The 21,584-nt window shown below is 40.0% G+C and overlaps 2 protein-coding genes across 4 annotated transcripts in view; both read right to left on the bottom strand.

Moving 5' to 3' along the window:
* abca3b (ATP-binding cassette, sub-family A (ABC1), member 3b) overlaps positions 1 to 14,584 on the bottom strand; it is a 44,385-nt gene extending 29,801 nt beyond the window's left edge. The window contains exons 1-13 of the mRNA XM_079643558.1: positions 14,307 to 14,584; positions 13,158 to 13,244; positions 10,726 to 10,972; positions 8,064 to 8,191; positions 5,796 to 5,961; positions 4,773 to 5,032; positions 4,559 to 4,675; positions 4,075 to 4,195; positions 2,570 to 2,743; positions 2,247 to 2,428; positions 650 to 796; positions 350 to 479; positions 104 to 258 (exon numbers count right to left, since the gene is read on the bottom strand). Of these exons, the coding sequence (XP_079499684.1) occupies positions 104 to 258; positions 350 to 479; positions 650 to 796; positions 2,247 to 2,428; positions 2,570 to 2,743; positions 4,075 to 4,195; positions 4,559 to 4,675; positions 4,773 to 5,032; positions 5,796 to 5,961; positions 8,064 to 8,191; positions 10,726 to 10,972; positions 13,158 to 13,211 (1,881 nt within the window). The 5' untranslated portion in view covers positions 13,212 to 13,244; positions 14,307 to 14,584. The remainder of the gene's footprint in view (positions 1 to 103; positions 259 to 349; positions 480 to 649; positions 797 to 2,246; positions 2,429 to 2,569; positions 2,744 to 4,074; positions 4,196 to 4,558; positions 4,676 to 4,772; positions 5,033 to 5,795; positions 5,962 to 8,063; positions 8,192 to 10,725; positions 10,973 to 13,157; positions 13,245 to 14,306) is intronic.
* Positions 14,585 to 15,523: 939 nt separating this feature from the next.
* Positions 15,524 to 21,584, bottom strand: part of ccnf (cyclin F) — a 29,900-nt gene continuing 23,839 nt past the window's right edge. For all 3 annotated transcript variants that reach the window (XM_079641728.1, XM_079641729.1, XM_079641730.1), the window contains 8 exons: positions 21,362 to 21,526; positions 21,084 to 21,207; positions 20,814 to 20,994; positions 20,575 to 20,662; positions 18,794 to 18,893; positions 18,555 to 18,688; positions 17,678 to 17,856; positions 15,524 to 17,333 (listed from right to left, as the gene is read on the bottom strand). In XM_079641728.1, the coding sequence (XP_079497854.1) occupies positions 16,882 to 17,333; positions 17,678 to 17,856; positions 18,555 to 18,688; positions 18,794 to 18,893; positions 20,575 to 20,662; positions 20,814 to 20,994; positions 21,084 to 21,207; positions 21,362 to 21,526 (1,423 nt within the window). In that variant the 3' untranslated portion in view covers positions 15,524 to 16,881. The remainder of the gene's footprint in view (positions 17,334 to 17,677; positions 17,857 to 18,554; positions 18,689 to 18,793; positions 18,894 to 20,574; positions 20,663 to 20,813; positions 20,995 to 21,083; positions 21,208 to 21,361; positions 21,527 to 21,584) is intronic.

Below are 21,584 nucleotides of genomic sequence, written 5' to 3'. Positions count from 1 at the left end.
GTACGTGGACTTGAACCGACAACCTTACGGCTCACAGTCCAAGCCCCTACTGACTGAGCCACTGCCGGGTTAAGTGTGTACAAGTACACGATTGTGCGAGTACCTGTGCGTAGAAGAGCAGGTGCTCACTGACGGTGAGGTTATCAAACAGGACGTCATGCTGGGGACAGAGTCCGAGGCTGCGGCGGATCAGAGCCATGTCCTGGCAGATGTCATAGCCGTTGATATAGGCTCTGCCGCTGGTGGGAGGATACAGTCCTACACACACACACACAATCCGTTTGGGTAACATTAGTTAGGTGGCATCTATGTGTGACTGTGTTTACACTGGTGTGTTTCAGCTAGTCACCTGTCAGCATGGATAGTGTCGTGGACTTCCCAGCACCGTTGTGTCCGAGCAGTACCGTGATCTGTCCCTCGAACATGTTCAACGTCAGATCCCGCACAGCCTGCCGTGTCTTGTTTCCCATCGTGAATTCCTGTCGAGCAGATAAACCAACAAAATGATATTTGAGCAGAGAAGCCTGATGCTTATTTTCAATCTCAATACTGCAGCAAAAATATTGAATGACATCAAGTTGTTTGGAACAATAGCACCACCTGCCTCCTTTTACAGTTAGAGGACATGCTGTCATGTGTAAGTGCTCACCTTAGCGAGGTGTTTTATCTTGATCCCCGAGACAAGTCCCGATGGCTCCTCCTCTATAAACTCTCCTTTCAGAGCCTTCTCTGCATCCTCCTCTTCCTCTTTCTCATTCACTAGAGCCATGCGGGGGCTGCTGCACCAGTATGAAGGCTGATGAAGACGAGGCACATGAGGGGATTGACAAAAAGTGAGGAATAGATAGGAAGGGGGTAAACAGGCCTAAATCAAAAATCTTTATAAAGTAAATTTAAAAATAAAAAAATATATATATCAAGTATTTCACACACTTGATATATTTCTAATACGTTCTTCAATGAAGCAAATGATTAACAGGATGGAACAAGAGAAGCAGAGTGATAAGATGATTCATGCAATTAGACCAAGTAAGACCAGAGTCAATGCTTCACTTTTTCCGTCACCCACGAACCCGAGAACACCCACAATGGACATAAAGTGCGTCAAAGTCTAATCCAAACCATCTAACCCTTCAATGGGAGTCTGTTGAATTCCTGAGTACTGGGGAAAGGGTTAACATGAGTTTGTTTGTTTTTCTGCGTGCGTCAAGAGTTGTGTGAGAAAGCCATCTCATGATTGTTATAAACATAAACCCGATTTGTGTTGGCCGAACAGACTCAGACGTTTCCTGTTTTTCTAGTCATCTGAACCCAAAGACTTCCTCTGGCTGATACTGTATGTGGTGGCCTCACATTTCCAGTCCCATTCACTGTCACTATACAGTGTTACAGCCACTTTCACTGAGTGCAGCAATTTCCTTAATGTGAGGCAATTTTCAGTCATAGGAGACCTTGACCATGCAACTACCTGATGGTGCTTTGAGTGGCGAACACCAACCACTTGAAGCAATTCTCCACCAGATAATGTGTCTTTAACTGTAAACCACAATATGAAAGCCAAGGCAGACCCGGGTTCAAATCCTGCTAGCGACAGTTGAGCATTACTCAGGAATTTCAACAAACACGTCACTGGTCATGTCCTTGAAATGCACTAGTGTTTTTGCACTTGCAGTATTAAGTATCATATAGCTTTAATAGGTGAAGTAGAAAGTAGGTGTTAATTGGTCTGCCTCTTAGAAAAGAAAGCTGTATCTTATCTTTTGTTAGAAAAAAGTCTAAAGTCTTACAATGTGTTTTGCTATTGCCACATACGTTATATGAACTCAGGCAAACTGTGAATAGCTGCTCTACTTTTCATACAACATGCTCAGTGAGTAGTTTTATCAGAATTTAAAGATAAACACCAAATTCCCTATCTGAAAGTTCCTACACCCAACTCTGACAAAGATATTTCAGAAAACCGTTAATGTAAAAGCCAACAAGTTGGGGTTTGACGTGCTACATTGAAACATGAAAACACTTATTGTTATTGTGGAAGATGATCACAGAACCAACCTAACTACACAACTTCCCCTTTTTATTTTTGGTTGACACTATGTTCAGATAACTGCAATTATCTGAACGTTTATAATGCCTGTGAATGCATTATGTGTTCCTACTTTCATCCCACCAGAGCCGCTGTATTTGGTTAAACTCCCAAGTGATTGTGTGTGTGCAAAAGTGAGTTGCTTAGCTTTGAAGCATACCAGGAGGAAGAAGTAAGATGGAAGAGGCACTCCGTACTCTCCTGGAAAAACGGCCTCCATGTACCAGGTCACCAACCCATAGATCACCGAGTCAAACAGCAGCAAACACAACACCTGGCCCATGGAGAAGTCATCGTCCACAGTCACCGAGTCGAACAAGTTTGACCACTGGATTCCCGTTCCTACAGAAGGGAAGAGAGACAAGATAAACATTATTTTAAATGTTGTTTCAACAGTCAGGGAAAGATACATTAATACAGGCAGATATCTCAAAAAGGTATAGATTGTAGTTTACAAAATTGACTTTGACCGTAACCGCTCACCTTTGCCTTCAAACATTCCTATGAGCTGAGCTCCCATAGACATGGCCACGTTGGAGATGAGGCAGGCTGACACTTTTTGGGCATGGCTCATCAGGTCGTAGCGTGGCCACAGGAACAAATAAGGCAGGTAGCTCAGGAAATAGATGAAGCCGCCCACTGCTGCCGCCACATTCGCTGAAGTTAGACAAAAGAAAGGAAAGGAAAGAAAGAGATGTTGAGTGGCAAGATGTAAAGGGTGAATTACTACGTGAGGAAAACTGCTTTTGCTATAAAACCCATTACCCGGATTGACAGAGCAAGTCTGGGAGTGCTGCTCAGATGAAGCATTAAGAAGGACAAGTGAGAAATGGTGGACATTTTGAGCAGATGAGGTGCGAAAGACATCCGAAAATCTGTTCACACAAAGATTGCCAAAAAAAAAAAAAAAAAAATCAATCTTTGTTCTAAAATAGCCAAAAAGGGCACTGGAGGTTCCTCTCTGTTGGCTTGGCATATTAATCTTAAAAGTCCCTCATCGCTAACTCTTTCCTCTTAAGTTTACAAATCAATATATATGGAAAACCCTTAGAGCTATTTTGTTCATTTTGTAATGATCTTTGTCTTTTGGCATGTATTGAAGTACATATGAGGGGGAAAGAAGCATATGATAATGCAGATTGAGCTAATGTTGGTAAGTAATGGATGCAGTTTTAATGACTTAAGTCGGGCTGTCAAATACCACAGTTTGGACAATTATTCATGGACAGCAGACAGACCGGGCTTAAGGAAGTCTGAGGAAGTAGGAAGAAGAAAGAAGAAATGCAAGCCTCCTCCTTAGGCAAATCATAATAAAGTGCCATCAAGTGCATGTTTCTTGTGTATGTATTTAAATAAGCCAGAAAACAACACTACAGCATGACTAAGCAAGTGCTAACAGTGTTGCAACTGCTTTGCAAAGGGCTACATAACACTGAGGCTCTGAACACATGCAACCTGAGCTGCTGGGCTTCATTCATATTCTGGTCTGAATGAGGGAGAGCACAAAGAGGGTGGACAGATAGGATTTAAATCGTTTTCTTTATCGTCTGAGTTGTTCAGGCTGGAAAGGGTTCTTTAATTTAATGTGGTTACAGAAAGGAATACAGAAAGGAGCTCTGTACCACTTAATACAAAAATTCTACTTTTAAGAGCGAACAAAACCATCTCTTCACCAAGAAACTGCCCTATTCAACAGCAGCAGATGAAATCAAACAGTCATTACATGAGCTACATTTTTATATAAGAATGTAATAGGCTTTCAAACCCTTTGTGTAGTTTCAATGTTGCATTTACTGCTGGGTTTAAGCTTTGAACCAGCCAAGCCAACAATAGACACTTATACACTGATGTTATACTTATGCACACACTGACCTATATCTGAGAGGCTACAACAAGCCGGAGAGGAAAGGGCATGGGACCACATTGTACACGACAGAACACAAAGACAGGCAGTGAAAACACATGATCATTATTCAAAGTGGACAGACCTTGTGAGAAGAAGGCACTGATCATGAAGCTGAAGTTGATGGTGGCCACAGTGAAGAAGAGCAGGAAGACAAAGACCAGCGTAGGGTCACTGTAGGTCAGCACTGCTCCATTAGGGCTCATCTAAAAACAGGTGAAAACCAGATCTGGGATCAGTTATGACTTGCTTAGACACATTTAAACCCCCTTGAATAAAAAGGGAAAAACGACTACCTTATTGTTATGAAAATTGTAAAATAATGTAATAAAATACTTGATAGTTTGCAAGGCCCTGCCTCACTTGGCTTATTAGTCTACAAAGTCGCACTGTATAAAGTATTGCTTTGAGGGCTACAGCTAAGCTACATACTTTCTGTACAAAATAAATACTGCAGGTATTTCCACTAAATCATCTTAACATGTTAAATGGATTATGATACCTTTGGGGAAGTTATTTCAAGCTGGAATGTGGCTTGTGTAACAATGTTTTGTAACACATATACTCACATGGATACAAAGGAGTAGGGTGACGAGAAAGATTGAAATGGAGAGGAAGAGGGAGAACATGAGGAACCAGGCGCTCCAGTGGAGCCAGTTGCTGAGGCCCATCATCCTCATGTACTCCTGAAATACACAAGAAAAGTTTGACATTAAACATCAGTTTTACTACTTATTTTAACACCAAGAAAACATCCCTTCGAAAAAAGGCACGTAAACACACCTTGAGCTTCCTCTCCTTCTCCTGCACCACGGCTCGCACGATGTTGAGCGAGGTGTAGGTGAAGCTGAGCACCAGTATTAGGGGCAGCTGGTTCTGAATGGCCAGGATGAAGACGTCGTAAATAAAGGCCGGGTAAGGAAACCGTGACAGGACCACTCTGGTCTGTCGCAGCAGAGAGGAAGCAGACGTTCTGTTGAAAGAGCGCATGATGGCTCGGTCCACTGCGTGCTGTACAGCAAGGAATCCCTCTCGACGATACCCTTTAAAAAGAGAAAATAAATATCAACACTGAAAAAAATATGTTGAAAAAGTAAGACTTCTACTTTGACAAAGGGACCTAAAGCGACCTGTTCTCCCAGACAAGGCACTCAGTGTTAACTTGTTTTTTTTAAATGTAAAAATGGGTGAGAGGCCTTGAGGAACACAAGTGGAGCTGCAATAAATGAGTTATTATGCATTTAGAGGTTGGAAATCCATAATCATGAAACACACAACGCTTCGATATAATGCTATGTGGATGACTTCATATTTTGGACTATGAGTGTTTTGAAACCTCATTATTTTAGTACGGTCTACAGCAGAACAGTGTCTTATCCAATCATGCATTAATAATCAACCTCAACCTAAGGGACACATGTGAAGATAAAGTGGAGAGTGTTTGTTTACAAATGCCCTACAAATGATGCGAGGGCACGATGAATCTAACTAAAACTAGATTTGTAGGGCCGTGGTTGCCATGGAAACGCAGCCTGAAGAGAGGAGTCTGCTGCAGAGATCGTTGAACATAAATGGTTTTCATCAATCATAATCTCCGTTTCAGCAGAGAAATAAAACTGTTGACATTATTTTGTGGCTTTTAAAATGACTAAAGCTAAAATGAATAAGTCCTCTGAGAAATTCAGTTTTACAGAATATTTCAATGTTGTTGTTACTTGTTTTGGCTTCAATCTGACGGGTGGGAGGGAGGAAGTGGAACAGACAGATAAAGAGAAACAAAGAAACAGTAAAGATGTGTGTTCTCACCAGGCGTGCCCCCATCCTTGTCGTACTGCTCCCTCGGCCCAGGCAGTTGGAAGAGGGGGAAGAGGCTGAGCGTGTGCCAGTCCAGGTCGCTGTTGGGGTTCAGCTCAAACTTCTCCTGGGGAGGGGCGTTACGTGGGGAGAAGCTCAAACGCAGGTGGTAGCTCACCTGTTATTAAGAGAGCATTAAAGAGAGCGAAGGCTGAGTGGAGTGAATTTCATACATCAAGAGTCTTTGATAACTTATCTTTAAGTAGTGCAAGTTCCAAATCAGTTTTATTGACTAAATACATCAACCTATTTGTACGTCGTTTAATTTAAGTTTTACAAAGTCTTCTGAGCTTTTCTTTTATCTTCTGGTTACACAGCTTCACACCTAATGACAGAAACAGCCTGAACAGCATTGTTAAAATGTGCTTTAAGATTACTTAAAGGTGACCTATCATGCAAAATGCACTTTTGTACGTCTTTTATACATGCATATGTGTCCCCGGTGTTCCAGGGAACTCACCAAGTGTCAGAAAACACAACCCTCTGTATTTTCCTCCATACCCAAATCTCTTAAAAAGGGGCTGCAACGGATCTGATACAGACTGATCCAGATTTGAACACTTATATGACGTCACAGAAGTGGCGATACGGCTATTGGGCCAACTCCACCAATCAGGAGGAGACAGCCACGGACATTGCCGTTTGAAAGTGCTGGAGACGCTGTAGTACATATGCCAGGCCTGTAGATGGTGCTGTTCTCACAGAATCAGCCCATGCAAAGACAGTGTTAAATTGAGCGAAATGAGGAATGGCTAAAATGCATGATCTGTTTGGTATTTTGAAAAATAAAAAGTATAAATATGTCTTATATCGGTATGGTCCTACACTATATTATTCAAATATAGCATGATAGGTCCACTTTAAGTTAACAAACAGACCAACATCGAGCCAGCAGCAACAAAATCCTTCTGAAACCAACAAGAATGTTTGGCTTCTTTGAGTCATGTTCTGGCAGGTACATTATTTGCCATTGTGTTCTATATGCTAGTAAAACTAACTGCCATGAAAAACCATTCATTTCCTCGGCTTACTTTGAATTTGAATTTAACCAAAGCAGAGTTTAAATGGCAGAGTATCTGTTTTGCCAAATAAAGAACACCATTCTCCATGTTAGTATTATTTTGGACCATAAATGTGGTAAAAGTATATACTACAACGTTATTATTTGTTAACAAAACCACAAATATTTACATTTGTGAGTTTTCGTCCCTTTGTTTTTTTTGTTTTTGCCAATCGTTCGAAGAAAAAATATGTAGGAAAACATATAATGACAATGTTATAATTTACCATATCGCTAAACTTAATATAATGCAAGTCAATAACACCTCCTTATCAGCTGCTAACAGCTAACAGCTAACTTTAAGTAGGGCTCCTCCCTGCTGATTTAAACACAGATTTGTATTTCACAATGTATCATTATCAGGGTGCGTCCCCTGAACCAGAAGATAAGTAAACTGCGTCATTTCACATTTTGAAGCTGCAACAGTATGCCTTTTGTTTCCAGGTTATTTAGAAAAATTACTTTTGTCATGTTTTTTTTAATTTTGGCTTTGACTTGGTACTAAAGTTTCAGTTCTAATTACCTCCTTGATTGCTGGTGTGTGTTTTTATGTTTATGGTTTCTGGCAGCAAGAAAAACTTTCTCCAGGGACAATAAGGGAAAAAATACAGTCTGAAGTCTTCAGGCATATTAAGTAAGTCAGACTTCTCCAGAACACTCAGATAAAGCTCTGTACACACCTGAAAATTCACATCAGGTTTTTCCTGGCCACACAGGAGGAGAAGCTTCATCTCTACCTTTATTCTACTTTGCATTTATCATAGCAGACATCAATCTGGTAGTTATGATTATGTGATATCACAAAGTTAGCATGCACCCCGATGCTATTTAATGTTCCAAAACATGTTTGATAGTGTAAGACTCGTCCTTCTTTGTTTAAACTACCAACAGGCAAAAAAGTAAACAAACTGGGTTTTAAGGAAGCACTGAAAAGAGCCTGAACCAGAATTATTAGGAACACCTTTTTATTAAATTAAAATGTAAATTATTCATCCTACTGAGAAAAAAATAAGTTTTATGTTTTTGTGTTGCATATTTTACACTAAGTAGTTATGCTTCTGTTCAAATACAGAAAGAATAATTTACCCCTCATGTTGTGGCTAAACTCTGCATGCAGTGACAACCACTTGTTTTGACAGTGTGTGTTTGCTGCCTCTCACCTTCAGGGGCAGAGGTTCATCATCGTGGGTGAATGGATGCTCAAACACCACAGCAGCCAGCAGCTTCCCTGACTTAGGGTCACTTCTCAAATACTCCTCAAACTGCTCTTCTGTCTCGAAGCCACGCACTAGAAAAGACACGTACACACAAAAACAAACATTAGATCAGTGTGGTATTCCCCTCACGTAGGTCTGTTTTCATGCCTGTCTCATGGGCTGACCTTGGCGCTCGCTAATCTCACTGACAGCCAGGAATATGGTCCAGACGCTGTCGGCATACTAAATACTAAGGTGAATATTATCAATACAAGAGGTCATATACGAGAGAAAAAGGTGCACTTGTCACGGTAAACTAAAAAGCAAAAAGGTAAGCCCAGAGCCATAACACACAAAAGACATCAAAGCAGGCGAAATGAAAGATCAATAAAAACAGCGTGCAGGGCAAAGAAGATCTGATTAGGTTTTCTTTTTACTTCAACCTAACCATAAACCGCACATGCAGGTTTTCTGAGTATGGCAAAAGACACCAGTATTACATATTGTTCCAAAAGGTACATCTGGGTCAGTCTCATTGAATAAACATTTGCATGCAGACACACAGAGTGAAACAGGTCAAGGACAATCAGCTGCCAAACACACTAGTTCAAACATGTATTGGTCACATTGACCTTCAGCTGTACGACTAGCTTGACCCCATCGTTCCTAAACAGGGGCTGTTCTTTTTTTTCAGAAATCAAAATTTGCACAAAGTCATATCCAAATATTTGGGAAAAGAACATAACCATCTACATAGAGTTGTACATTGGTGTGATGCTTATCTTAGGTAAATATACTGTCACAATGACCAGTAAGTGAGCTACGCTGACCGCACAGCACACATCCCCACTAACATGACTCAGCTCAAAGTATTGGATATATGGTTTTTGATATTTAAGGATTCAAGTTCCAAATGTTTGAACATGGTTTAACAACTAGCTAAAAGAACAATGGCTAAACAGATGAGATAATTACCTAAAAGTAATGGTTAAGCTGATCAAACAAGTAAGTATTAGTAAAGGAAGAGGAAGTGGAATGAATGAACATGACAGGCTTTTTAACAACAACAACAATTTGAGATTACACAATAAAGGAAATCTCATATCACAATTGATTATTTCCCAGCACAGCATGTAAAGTATAAACCAAGAGTCAACCCCTCATATCTTTACACCACAGACACAATGTGGGGCCTCTTTTAGAGTTTCCAGTTCAACAACCCAACTGCTTTTTTGTAAAACGGACATTTGAAATATCACACAGCTTCTAAAACCATTCATGAGAGTCCAATCGTTATTGGTCAGAACATTGACGTCACATTTTGGTATTCTTCTGTGTGCATGACATACTCAAATTCCACCTTATTCCACCTTTCCCTCTAAACAACCAGATCAATTATTCATTAATGGCTGTGCTAGGATCTCATGACAAAACATGCTGCTACATCTCTGCCTTCAGCCTCACACTACTGCTATCTTGCTAATCGTCTGTCAGCATGGCTATACACATTATGTCAAACATGTTTGCACACCTGTGACTCTGTGAGATTGTCTGCATGTTTACCTACATAGCTGGTCACACATGCAGAAGTGTGTGTGAATCAAAAAGAGATTGGAGAAGTCCTAAGAGAGGAGGCTACACACTACAGTGTGTTTGTTTTGTTTCTTTACACAGTTACATTCCCAGTTGATACAGTCTGACACGGGAGTACGCGTTTGCTCTCCTGAGGGCAGTTTCTAGAGAAACCAGTATTTCCACCTCTTTCCCTAATTTCAAAGGTGTTAAGGTTGTGGTATTCGTTTCAATGGTTATGTGCTTATGCTAACAGATCAGTTTGGGATTTAAACACAAGAACTTGTAGCCAGAATTTGAAAGCAACTTCTTCCTTTATAAGATCTCAAATGTTTGCAGACCATTTCTGTCAATGTTGTACAGCTTCAGTATGTGATTATCGTTTTGTTGTAAAATGTTGTTATTGAATTTCAAGCCATTTTTATTAAGTCTTGCTAAATATGTGTTGGAGACAACCAAAGAGGAAGACAAGATTATTTATCTTCAGAAAAACATTTTATACATATTTTTTAATATCCTAAATGTATTATTATTATTTATTATTTATAAAATGTATTCATAAATGAATATGATCTGATCTTTTTCCATGGGTGAATGGATCTTGTTTGATCCTTGCCCGACTAAAGAACAACCGTCAGATGAGCCACCAGAGCCATGAGAGCTTCCTTTCTCTGTTGTTGATCATTTATGAAGTGATATTAGCTATTTGAAATAAATAGTATGATATTTTGGGAAATGTGCTTATTTGCTTTTATGCCAAAAGTTAGAAGATAAGGTCAGAAGATCAATACCACACTGTCGAGTGAATTCACAGCAAGCAGCAAGTAAGCATAACTTAGCCAAAAATGAGAATCAAGGGGAAATAGTTTTGCACGTTGGAGGGAGCTTTCCCATTCCCAGTCGTTATACTAAGCTAAGATAGCATATATATTATAAGCATTGGATGCTCTGCTTTTCACAGATTTGCATTTATAGTTTATTTTTAAGCAAGCCAACATCATTCGATAAGTGTCCTGGATTCTAGTCACCCATTTACTGCCCAGATATGACCCACCTGCGGAGAAGAGAAGGCTGCTTCGCACGTCCTCTGCCACCTGACGCACCACACTGGAGTTACCGGGCACATAGGCCAGCTGAAACTGTTTAGTCAAGCCCCCTGGTAGTTGGTTAACGTCGAAGCTCCCATAGATTGTGGCATTTGGGTAGTCCTTAAAAGGCACCTTCTGACGTAGCACAATGAGGATGCAGGAGAAGAGCAGCGGCAGCAAGATCTCCACCACGGTTACTAGGATCTGACGTTTCTGGAGAGCAAGAGCACAGGTAATCTGTCATCTTTTTGAAATGGGTATATAAAAAAAAGGTAAAATAAAAAGAGGAAGAAGATTTTTAAAAAAGGAGGGTGATGGATGAATTACGTTTTTTTATGCAGATTTCAGGGTTTCACAAAATAGGTGAATTATCAAGAATTTGACAAACAGACTGAACAGTATTGGGATTAACTAACTAGGCTATGTTTGAGAGAATAAACATGTCTTAACTTAATACCTCTATAACAGATTCAATATGGCGCCATGTTTATGCAAGAGGTGAGTATTGTACTATGAGACACACAGAACTAAGAACACTATAGCGTTGAAAAGCAAACCCAATTTCCATGTTGTCAATACGCTTTGGAAATGCTAACTGCACCTCATTTTCCGTGGAGGTGGGTTCTGGACATCAATGTATTCCTTTAACTCTATTTAGAATTAAAATAGACAGCTTCCCAGACAGCTCACATGCACAATGTCACAGCCTCCTATTGTTGAGTGATTGGAGTACAAAGTGACTTGAACAGTTTCAGGACATTACAGTCAATCTAAGACTTTCCCTTTTCAGGACTCAATCGGTTTTGTCACTTGGAGAGGAATAAATATAGTCCGATAATAGACATGTTTTCTGTTTTCAATGTTTTTAAAGTGTGTTTCAATGTATGAATACAATTGTTCATAATGTTGTTTGACACTAGTTTTCTAACACTACAAATGCAAGGACTTTGTGATACCTCTTTTGGTGAAATGGGGACATCATCTTTGAGATTATTATTTTATAAACAGCGCTGGAGGTAGTCTTAGATCTAAGAGTTCCATTTTCAACAACTGCTCCACCATGCAGACAGACAATTCCAATTCTGGATAGCTGCACGCATTGTGCAACCATCAAGTGACATTAACGTTAAACATTATGCAAGCAGTCGATCAGAGCATCAAACTGTCCTTTGTAAAAATTAATTCCATGCTTCTGTGGAATGAGGCTCTCTCTAAACGTGATTTTCCACTACTAAATGGTGCAATCCTCAAATAAACTGTGAACTAAAACTTTTTTGGAGTTAAGATCTGTTGTGAATAACCCTCTTAACATGTTACCAACAGCTGAAAAAGTAAAAAAAATAAAAATTACTACTACTTAATATATATAATTGCAATATGACAGGACATGTGTTATCATGTTTCCATGTATATAGAGTTGCTCATAAGTAATTGCCACCTTTTATCCTTCAAATGTTTGTATTTATTGTTTCACTCACAAAACTGTTTAAAACTTCAGACACGTAAATGTATAGTTACATGATTGTGTTAATCCTGTCTAATGATCTGTAACAATTGGAAGAATAAATAGTTATGCAATATGCACATACAGTATACAAACTAAACAGTATATACATGCAACCTAAATATTCCTAGTAAATATACTGCCTCCATTTTTATACTTTTTTCTAATTAAATTAATGTGGATGAAAAATACTATATTCATAGATAGATGCACAACAGTATCACAGCATTGACATTTATTTATTTGTATGATTTCTATTTTTATTCTAATTTAAATATAATGCATATTGGTTTAAACATGTATGGGAGGCTGTGGCTCAGTGGGTAGTGTGCTGGACTTCGAATCAGGGGATGGCAATTTCTAGTCCCACAACAGTCAGCACGTTGTTGTGTCCCTGGACAAGACACTTGCTCCTGCGGGGATTGCCCACAGTACTGAATGTATGTAAGTCGCTTTGGATAAAAGCCTAACCCCACTACATTCCATTTATTGTATTAATAAATCATTAAAAGATCCTTAATTCCTGAAAAAGTTCAAATCTTGATTTACAGTAAAGATAGCCATATAAGTCTTTAAAACACAGCTTGCACATGTTGACCTAGCTCAAGTCTGTGACACAACAACAGGCCAGCAACACCGTGTATTATTCTGCATGTTATTGGGGTAAAGCATGTTTCCAGGTAGCAGGGCTTACATCATAAATTGTAGAAAACAAAATGTTAGTCAGTTTTCTGTATTTACGATCTCACATACGCTTATAATTTAGCAAATACTGTCATGCAGGCCTCTGCTCTGCAAAACCAGATACCTTTGACATTTCACAGTTATAAACAATGTCAGCACCTAATAAGGACAAATGCATGCTTGTTGTAGGTTCACCTCGCTCCAACTCACCTTCTGAAGATAATTTTTCCACAACAGAAGTCCAAATTGTCGCGCGATTGCCATTTTGAGTGTTACACAGGACACAGTCCAGTTAGCCTAAGAGAGAGGGATGAGAGTGACATTTCTAACGTTTCAAATTAGAGCTAAGTTTACAATTCAATCTTTAAGATGTTTTAGAAGATTTATTAGAGCTTAGTTGTGTCTTCCACCAGCAGTGATGTTCTTTCTGATCTCAGTTTCTATATAGCAATCATTTCAGAAAAAAAGAGAAGTACAATTGAACAATCAGCAGTGTCATGATGTTTTAGTCATGTGCAGAAACTGTAACAACTTTTAAGTGAAAACATTTTAACTGATACATTTAAATGAAGGAGTAACATCAGTCAGAAATGTTGTTCAGTTTGAAAAACATATGGACAAAAAAAGCTTTAAAAAAACAGATCATTCACATCCACATGTTAAACCAGTTATACAGGCACATTGGGATTGTTGACAACATGATGGTTACAGAGATATCATTATGTCTTATACAACATCTAATTATAGCCCATTCCAACAGAATATTGACTTTTGATAATACTGATACATTTGCATCTAACTGGGTACAGTCCAAAGATGGTAATAAATACACATTGACTGTTAAAGCTTCTGCAACCAGGTTTGCATAGTGGGAGACGCTTTTTCACAGCACAAGAAATTAGTTTATAAATGTAGTAAAAAAAGGTCATGCTGGGACACTCCTAATTTATACTGGTGCCTTTAATTTCTAAGAGGCGGCAACCTTATCCTGACATAAGGGATCATTGTATTTATTATCAATGTAATTGAGTAAACCATGTAGCACAAGTTAAAGCAACCATTTATTTATTTGTATGGTCAAGCAAACAATAAGGGCATTACAGGACGTGAACCATTTCCTTATAAACAGAAACCTGCCCAGCCCTTTTCTCATTGGTCGAACACAGCCTTCTGAACCTCCTGCAACTTGTTCGTCAATCCCTAAGGATTCTGATGAATGCTAATGATGGAGCTGAGGAACAAAGCTAGGTATTTACAATATATAACGTGCTGACTCACCGACATGGTTTCATTTTACACTTTATTAATAATCTAACGTCTCAGCCAGAGCAAATTCATCACATAAATGTGTGGAATTACCTCAAATAAGCAGGTTTCGACACATTAACTTCCCGGTCTCTCTTCCTGTCGAGGTAAATACAATTCCTCCTTTTTTCCCTTAAACCGACGAAAAAAGCACCACAGCGGGCCTCTTTTCGTCACGGACAGTATCGAGGCTCGGCCGGCATTAGAGAGGCCACTGATGTCTGCAGCCAGGTGTTTCACCCCTCCAGTTTGCTGTCTGCTAGCGACGCGATGACATTGCACCAGCTCCTGTATAAGCCCGTGAATACATGGTGCGAAATGCAGCGACAACCGTCAACAAAACTCATCACGTGATCAAAGTCTGACATCACGTGATCCAAACAGCTGTGCTTCCTGGAGCACTAACAATACTATTATTTTCAGTTGTGGCTCGTGTTATATGCGCTGTTACATGTTCTTGTACAAATGGTAGTATTAACTGAGTTGTGAAAAAAGTAACATTAGGAAGTAAATAAAATGATAAATAAATGATGCATCACACATTAAAAGTCCCCTGAAATAATGCGGAATTATGAAATATAAATCCCTTGAATTTATTAAAATAAGCCTTTAAAAAAAACGTTTTTTTTTAAAAATACAAACAAATGTATGACACATTTTCTATTGCTCTTCATTATGTCTGTTTTTTATGATGAAATACTTTAAAAATGCCATTCGGTTTTAAGGAGCTCTTGAATTCAACTTTTTAATCTAGAATCTCAAACACACTGCACAGTATACCTTCAGCTCAGGAGATGCTTGCCCTGGAAAGGATCTACCTTATTGTATTGCACTTTGAATTGGATGGGGGACTTACAGGGACATATATATAAACAAGAATGGTCCAAATAGATGCTTTTGAGATATCATGACTATATAGTCCCATAAGCTTTTTTCACAGAAGATATTTTTAACATGTCAATGTAAGAACAACACTGGATAACGATTCTCAAAGTGCAACTTATAAGGAAGTCTGTGACACGGCTTTGAAGATTTGTTATTTTTGTCAAATGTGAGAAAACTTCGTCCCAAGCGGCAGACATAACATTATTTTTAACTGGCTTTCACAGGGTACTTAGTGGTGTGCATATTGTGTGTATATATGCATTTACATTAATTCAGTAGTTATATTTTATTGCTTTAACAATGAAGCAAACTGTATATCGTATTCTATTACAACTCAAATGGTTGTCTTTGTGGTGGAACATGAACAAAATAACACAAATAAAATGTTGCATGATGGCTTTTTATTCAAACTCAATAAAAAGAAAAAAAACGTATTCACATCACAGGTCTATTGAGAAAACACTGTACTGTAGAAAAACATTAGTTTCACAAAGAAAGCTGCCCTTTTTTTGGAATAAGGCGAAAACAATTTCAAGTAGTGGCATGTTCTTTGTCTTTCTCCATTTATACATATAGTACTATGTACATATATAAAAACACAGGTTATAACCAGTCTGGCGTAACAGTTAAAAATGTATTTACAGTCAGACATTGTGTTCTCAGTGTCCTGAAGGAGGCATACAGTACTTTCAAAATCCCATCAGGTAATACATATCCTTTAGTGTCTGATGTTACCTTTTGCTCGAAGAAGGCAAAGCCAATCCATTCAGAAATACTTCAGTATTGATTGTTCAAGCGTGGAAATGGTTATATTTCATTGAAAAACGCTCCTTCTGTGATGATAAAAGTGCTCGATCTGATTTAGATGGGAGAACAATCTCTCATCAGCATGACAGAAATTCTCATTGCATTGAGTACATCATTAAATTTGACTGCAGCACTTAACATCTGGATGATAGTCTGAGATTTGTATACGCATCCAGCTAGGAAACATTTTAACATCTGCTGTTCCTGATGGGATTGAGGTGTTAAGTTAATATTGTTTAAAAATGTTAACAGCACAACTGGTGTATACTTTTAGAAGATGCAGACTACTAAAACTCACTTCACAGTTCTGTTTCTCTACAAGTAGACGCCCCTGAACATACAAATGACACCACTACAGTACCTTTGGCAAACACACAGAACTAAGGACAAAATGGAAAAATAGGAATTCATAAAATCATTTTTTGTAGGCTTCAGATGCAGACATTTCCATCAACATTCACCAAATACAAGAGTCTTGTACAGACATATCAGAAACTATGATAATAAAAACAATCACAACATCATGACAGCTGTGTTTAAGGTTTTCCTCAGAATATGATTTTCAAAAAGAGAACACTTTTTCGCCTCCTAAACACCAGTCCTAGAAGTTTCATTTCATCTAAACTACCCAGCTCGATCTGAGATGAGCTGGAGTGGAAGGCGTAAACAACAGAAATGTTGGTTAAAAAAATGTTCCAGTGGCTTCGGATCTGACGGGGAGTCCTGAAGTTTATGAGAGGTATTGTATTGTGACATGTGTGTAAACTTGTAAATATAAATTTGATAGAAAATAATGTTTCTAGATATTACATTTGTCTTCCCTTACTTGAAGGTCTCCTGATCTTCTGGAAATTGATGGCTCAGTGCAGACTGACAGGAGTGAGGAACAGCATCGAGAACTAAACAAAAGTGCTGGTGGATTATAAACAATCACATTCTATAGGCTCAGAAACCCCGCTTTGGCAGAATACTCGTCTCCTACCTCTTCCTCTTGTTCCCTTTCCACCTCCCCTCCACTATGAGCCGCTGAGTTCTTCCTCTTCACTTGTTTGCTGGAGGAGCCCCGGGGCCTCTGCATGGGCACCAACAGGCGGAAGCCCGGCTGGGGCTTAGCGGACGCTGCGCCCAGAACAGTGGTGAAGGTTTTGAATGTGCAAGGCATGAGGGAGGAGGAGGAGCATGTGGATGAGGGGCTAACACTCTGGACAGAGGAGTATCCTGAGCTGTGAACGTCTGCAGGGGAGGGGAGGGGTTCCTTGTCCTGGGAATCCTTGCTCACCTCCCTCTCCGCTTCAGAGAAGCTTTCTTCGTCGCTGGACAAGGCTCTGCAGTGCTCTAGTCTTTTGTCTTCATCAGTCAGCAAGTGCAGTTTGATAGATATCATCGAAGCTATAGAAAAAAAAAGGTGTAAGTACTTATAGGAATATTGATTTCGGGCAAAGCTTAAACTACAAACCTGAACACACTCACAGCAGCTTCTATCATTCATCCACATTTGTCCATGACAGTTAGCCTGCAGTAACAGGCCTAAATGCTTGTGCTGGTTTATTATGCTAATTGTTGCAACTGCTGTCATCTGCAGTCACTTAATGTCCTACTAAAAGACTGACTCATACATTATTCCTCTTCATATATGGATTGGTTCATTTATATTCTTTACAGAAAAGCACCTTTGAGATTCTGCCAACACCCACAATAGAATAAAAGTGGTCCCTTTTGTTCTCAACACTCACAATCAGCGTCTTTCTCTCCTTCGCTCTCCTCCTCCCGGTCCCCCTCATAACCGGAACTTGACGTGTCCAGGCTCCAGTCCAGGATGTCCACCAGCAGCGTCTCCTCCTGATTGGACAGCTCTGCCGTGGGCGTGGCAACAAAGCTGGCTCTGCGGGCCTGCATTGCGTCATCGCGTCTCCTTGGGAGGAAATTGGAGTTACAGTGAGTCACCGCAGCATCTCACAGATGGCACAAACAAACACCTTCTGGCTGAGACGTTTTAAAAGTCTGTTGCTTACGGAGCACACATTACTCAATGGTAGAACCGCTAAAAGAGCAAGAAGAGAGGAGGGGGCTCTGCACATATTGACGTCGGTTACAGAGTTATTCCCAAGACAGAATCCTAAATCCCTGTTACACTCTTGAATGTATGTACAATATGTTGCAAACCTGGGAGCAACAGCGTCAAATAACAACAATAGTGACATTGGGATGGTAATAGTAATACTGCCATGTATTTGTAGTACAATCATTTGCACGCCAGTCAATTCAAAAGAAATCAATTATTATATCGTCTCCCTCCACATAGTCAAATCCCTTAATGGAAAAGAGTGCACACCAAGACAGATCAAGTGGATTAATACCATAAAACAGCAAGATTAAAAATAAAAGGTTACCCACTGGCCCTGTGCTATTACAAGCCATGCAAGCTTGAGAGTGCTCACTGCATGACATCATAATAAAAAAGAGACACTTAAGGGGCACATAAGATGTTCTAGTGGCCAGAATGCCATATTGCATTAAGCGCGACATCATATCTACGTTTATGGTATATATCAATAATATGTTGATATAATACCATTTATTTGTATATAAATGGTGGAATGTGTGTGTTACCTCTTGTTGGTGCTGGATGGAGAGGCGAGGAAGGTGTGCATGTCTGCTGGGGGACCGGTGGGACTGGGAGGCTCCATCTGGGGCTCCACCTCAGGAACCTCCAAGATCTGACACAGCTCTTTGAAATCCATCACCTTGTGGAGACCATCAAATAATCAATCAATCAATCAATCACGATGACACAATGAGCTACAATTCTTAAAAGCTTGTTCCTATACCTGAAATAAATAATAACATACCTTTTCTTTGCTGATATGCTGGTAGGCGTCGTCTTCAAAGCGTTGCTTTACACCAGTAAGAGATACATGCCTGTAATCTTTGGGAACGTCCGGGCTAAAACTGTGAAGAGAGAGAGAGAAAGACAAGAGAGATTACTTGTTTGAGTTTGATCCACTTTGCTTGCTGCATCAGCTTAATCACGTCTTTGGGACAAATCTTGTTACCTGTCCATTTGAGAATTACAGTTTGTCGATACGATGCTCACCTATCAAAGTGACTCACCCCGAGGCACGTTTCTGTGACTCAGTGGGTGACTCACTCATGGCTATGGACACACACACACACACACACACACACACACACACACACACACACACACACACACACACACACACACACACACACACACACACACACACACACACACACACACACACACACACACACACACACACACACACACACACACACACACACACACACACACACACACACACACACACACACACACACACACACACACACACACACACACACACACACACACACACACACACACACACACACACACACACACACACACACACACACACACACACACACACACACACACACTGTCTGCCACTGTCTCTTATGAGTCTGCAGCTCTCTGTGGGCTTCATGTTTGCTTTAATACCATAATAGCCATCCATCGTCTTGGTCACCAGACATTAGACACAATCGTATATCTAATGAATGTGGCTATAAGAGCGTGCTGAAAACAGACTACACGTCACCAACCAATTCTTGTTATCTCTTTCCATGGAAGACAACATGATGGAGCACGAGTCCTGCGTGAGCCAGAGTCAGGAAATGGACTCTCATTTTGTATCGATTAGACTTTAATATATTTATGTTTTTCCCCAATTAGGATAAAGGCTTGAAAAGGTGCTGTAGAAGGAATAAGACAAACTAATCATCAATCCTCTTTACATTTTCCTGAAACATATAGCTTCTTACAAGTTGTCTTTTGAATGTTCAAGAGGCTCACAGGGAAATAAATGTTTGGAACCACTGTGTTGAATCAGCTTTACCACCCATTTTACTTACCAAAACACCTTCACACGTATTATTATTATTATTGCTTTTATCTTTTGAGCAGCATTTTTCTTTCCCTGCCGCATAGCAATGAAAATATAGAGTTCAAACTTTCCTTAGCAACAATGGCAGTTGGCTTTTGTGTGGACTGAAAGGATGATTAAAGCACACTTGTGATCTGCAGGGGATTTCACAATAACAGCTTAAACCACAATTTACTGCAAAAAGATACAACACAAGTCAAATACTGCCAGTGTAACCAAAAACACCTTATTTGTGAAAAACAACTAAGCTGGCCGGATAATGACATGTTTGGAACTCAGCCGCGCGATCAACTGAGAAACATAATGCGCCAATCAGCACCAATTTAATCTGCTAACCTGCCACCTGTTGCATTTCCTCAAAGGATGAAATATGTTCATTCAAGTTTTTAACTGATTTCATTAGTCACAAGTAGCTATTTATCCTGCAGAGGGCCCACCAGAAGTGCTTTTATGTACCCTTTGAGAATACAATTGCTATACTGGCTTTCCTTTTCAAAAGGTCACGATAAAACGGATGTAAATCCTATTAGAAGTGATCTCATTGGTGCTTCCCTGGGACTGCATTAAGGAAAAGGACTTGTTCTGGATGTGTCTGAATGTGACCGGACAGGATGGGTGAAGGCAGAAGAGAGAAATTATTTTCTGGGATCGATTCAAACCACACACAGTAAGAAGCTTACCACTTGACATAGAGCAGCACAGAGAGGGAGGCGAGGTCTTGCTTGGAGAATCCTGTGTAGTCAACCAACTGGCTCGGCCACAGGGGAGCTGCAGAGGGACAGACATACGTTTAGGAGAACATCAACATTACACTCAACTCCAGCTGTAAATCCTATTAGATGGAAAATAATATTTCCATTACGTGTCAATGTTTAACGGTGCTTTTCAAATAGGTGTGTGTTTCAGTGAGTGTTATTACCATAGTGATGTAGTGCTCGTGTAAGCAGTAGTGCAGCACACGCCAGTTTGGAAGGCGGTGGCGTGGCGAGAGCAGAGTATAGCAGCGACAGCTCGCAGACGTAGCTGAACATGTGCATGGTCCTTCTCTCCAGAGGGAGCAGAGACAGCAGAACCTCACCGTAATCCAGCAGAGTGGGACTCTGAGGGAAAGTGCAAATAATCACATTTCACATCTGAATTTCAGTGCATAAAATACTGTTAATGAAATGAGTATACGTGTTGTTCTTACCCTTATCTTTCCCTCCAGCACAGAGACGACCTCGCCCATCATTCGGACCAGGTCCTCATATTTGTACGTGTTGTCTGTGAGCCAGACCGCCTCCCGTATGGTCAGGATTTCTTTACTGACATAGCTGAAAACAAAAGAACCACATTGTCAAAATGGTTAGAAAGGAATGTATTTTAAACATTTATTAAAAATAAAATAAAAATCTGGATCATTACATTACCCCAAATGTGTCAACAATTAAATTAAACATTTCAAGGAAGAGGCCTGCGAGTTCTCACCGTGTACAAACTACCATGCAGGCAATTCCCAATAACTGGAGGCGAGCCTTGGGCACAGAGCGCAGGGCGAGGTATCGATCAACGCAGCCCACTGTCACATGCAGCGTCAGGCTGGAGAAATCCTTCATGGTGGTCACCTCCACGAGCCAGTCCACCAGGATGTACCTGGACAGGCAGAGAAGCAGACATTAATCAGTGTGTGCATAACAAAACAAAAAACAGG

The sequence above is a fragment of the Notothenia rossii genome (genome assembly GCF_949606895.1).
Source record: "Notothenia rossii genome assembly, chromosome: 8".
NCBI classification, from domain to species: Eukaryota; Metazoa; Chordata; class Actinopteri; order Perciformes; family Nototheniidae; genus Notothenia; species Notothenia rossii.
The sequence above is the reverse complement of the archived record's forward strand: the minus strand, read 5'-3'. Positions and strand labels throughout refer to the sequence as shown.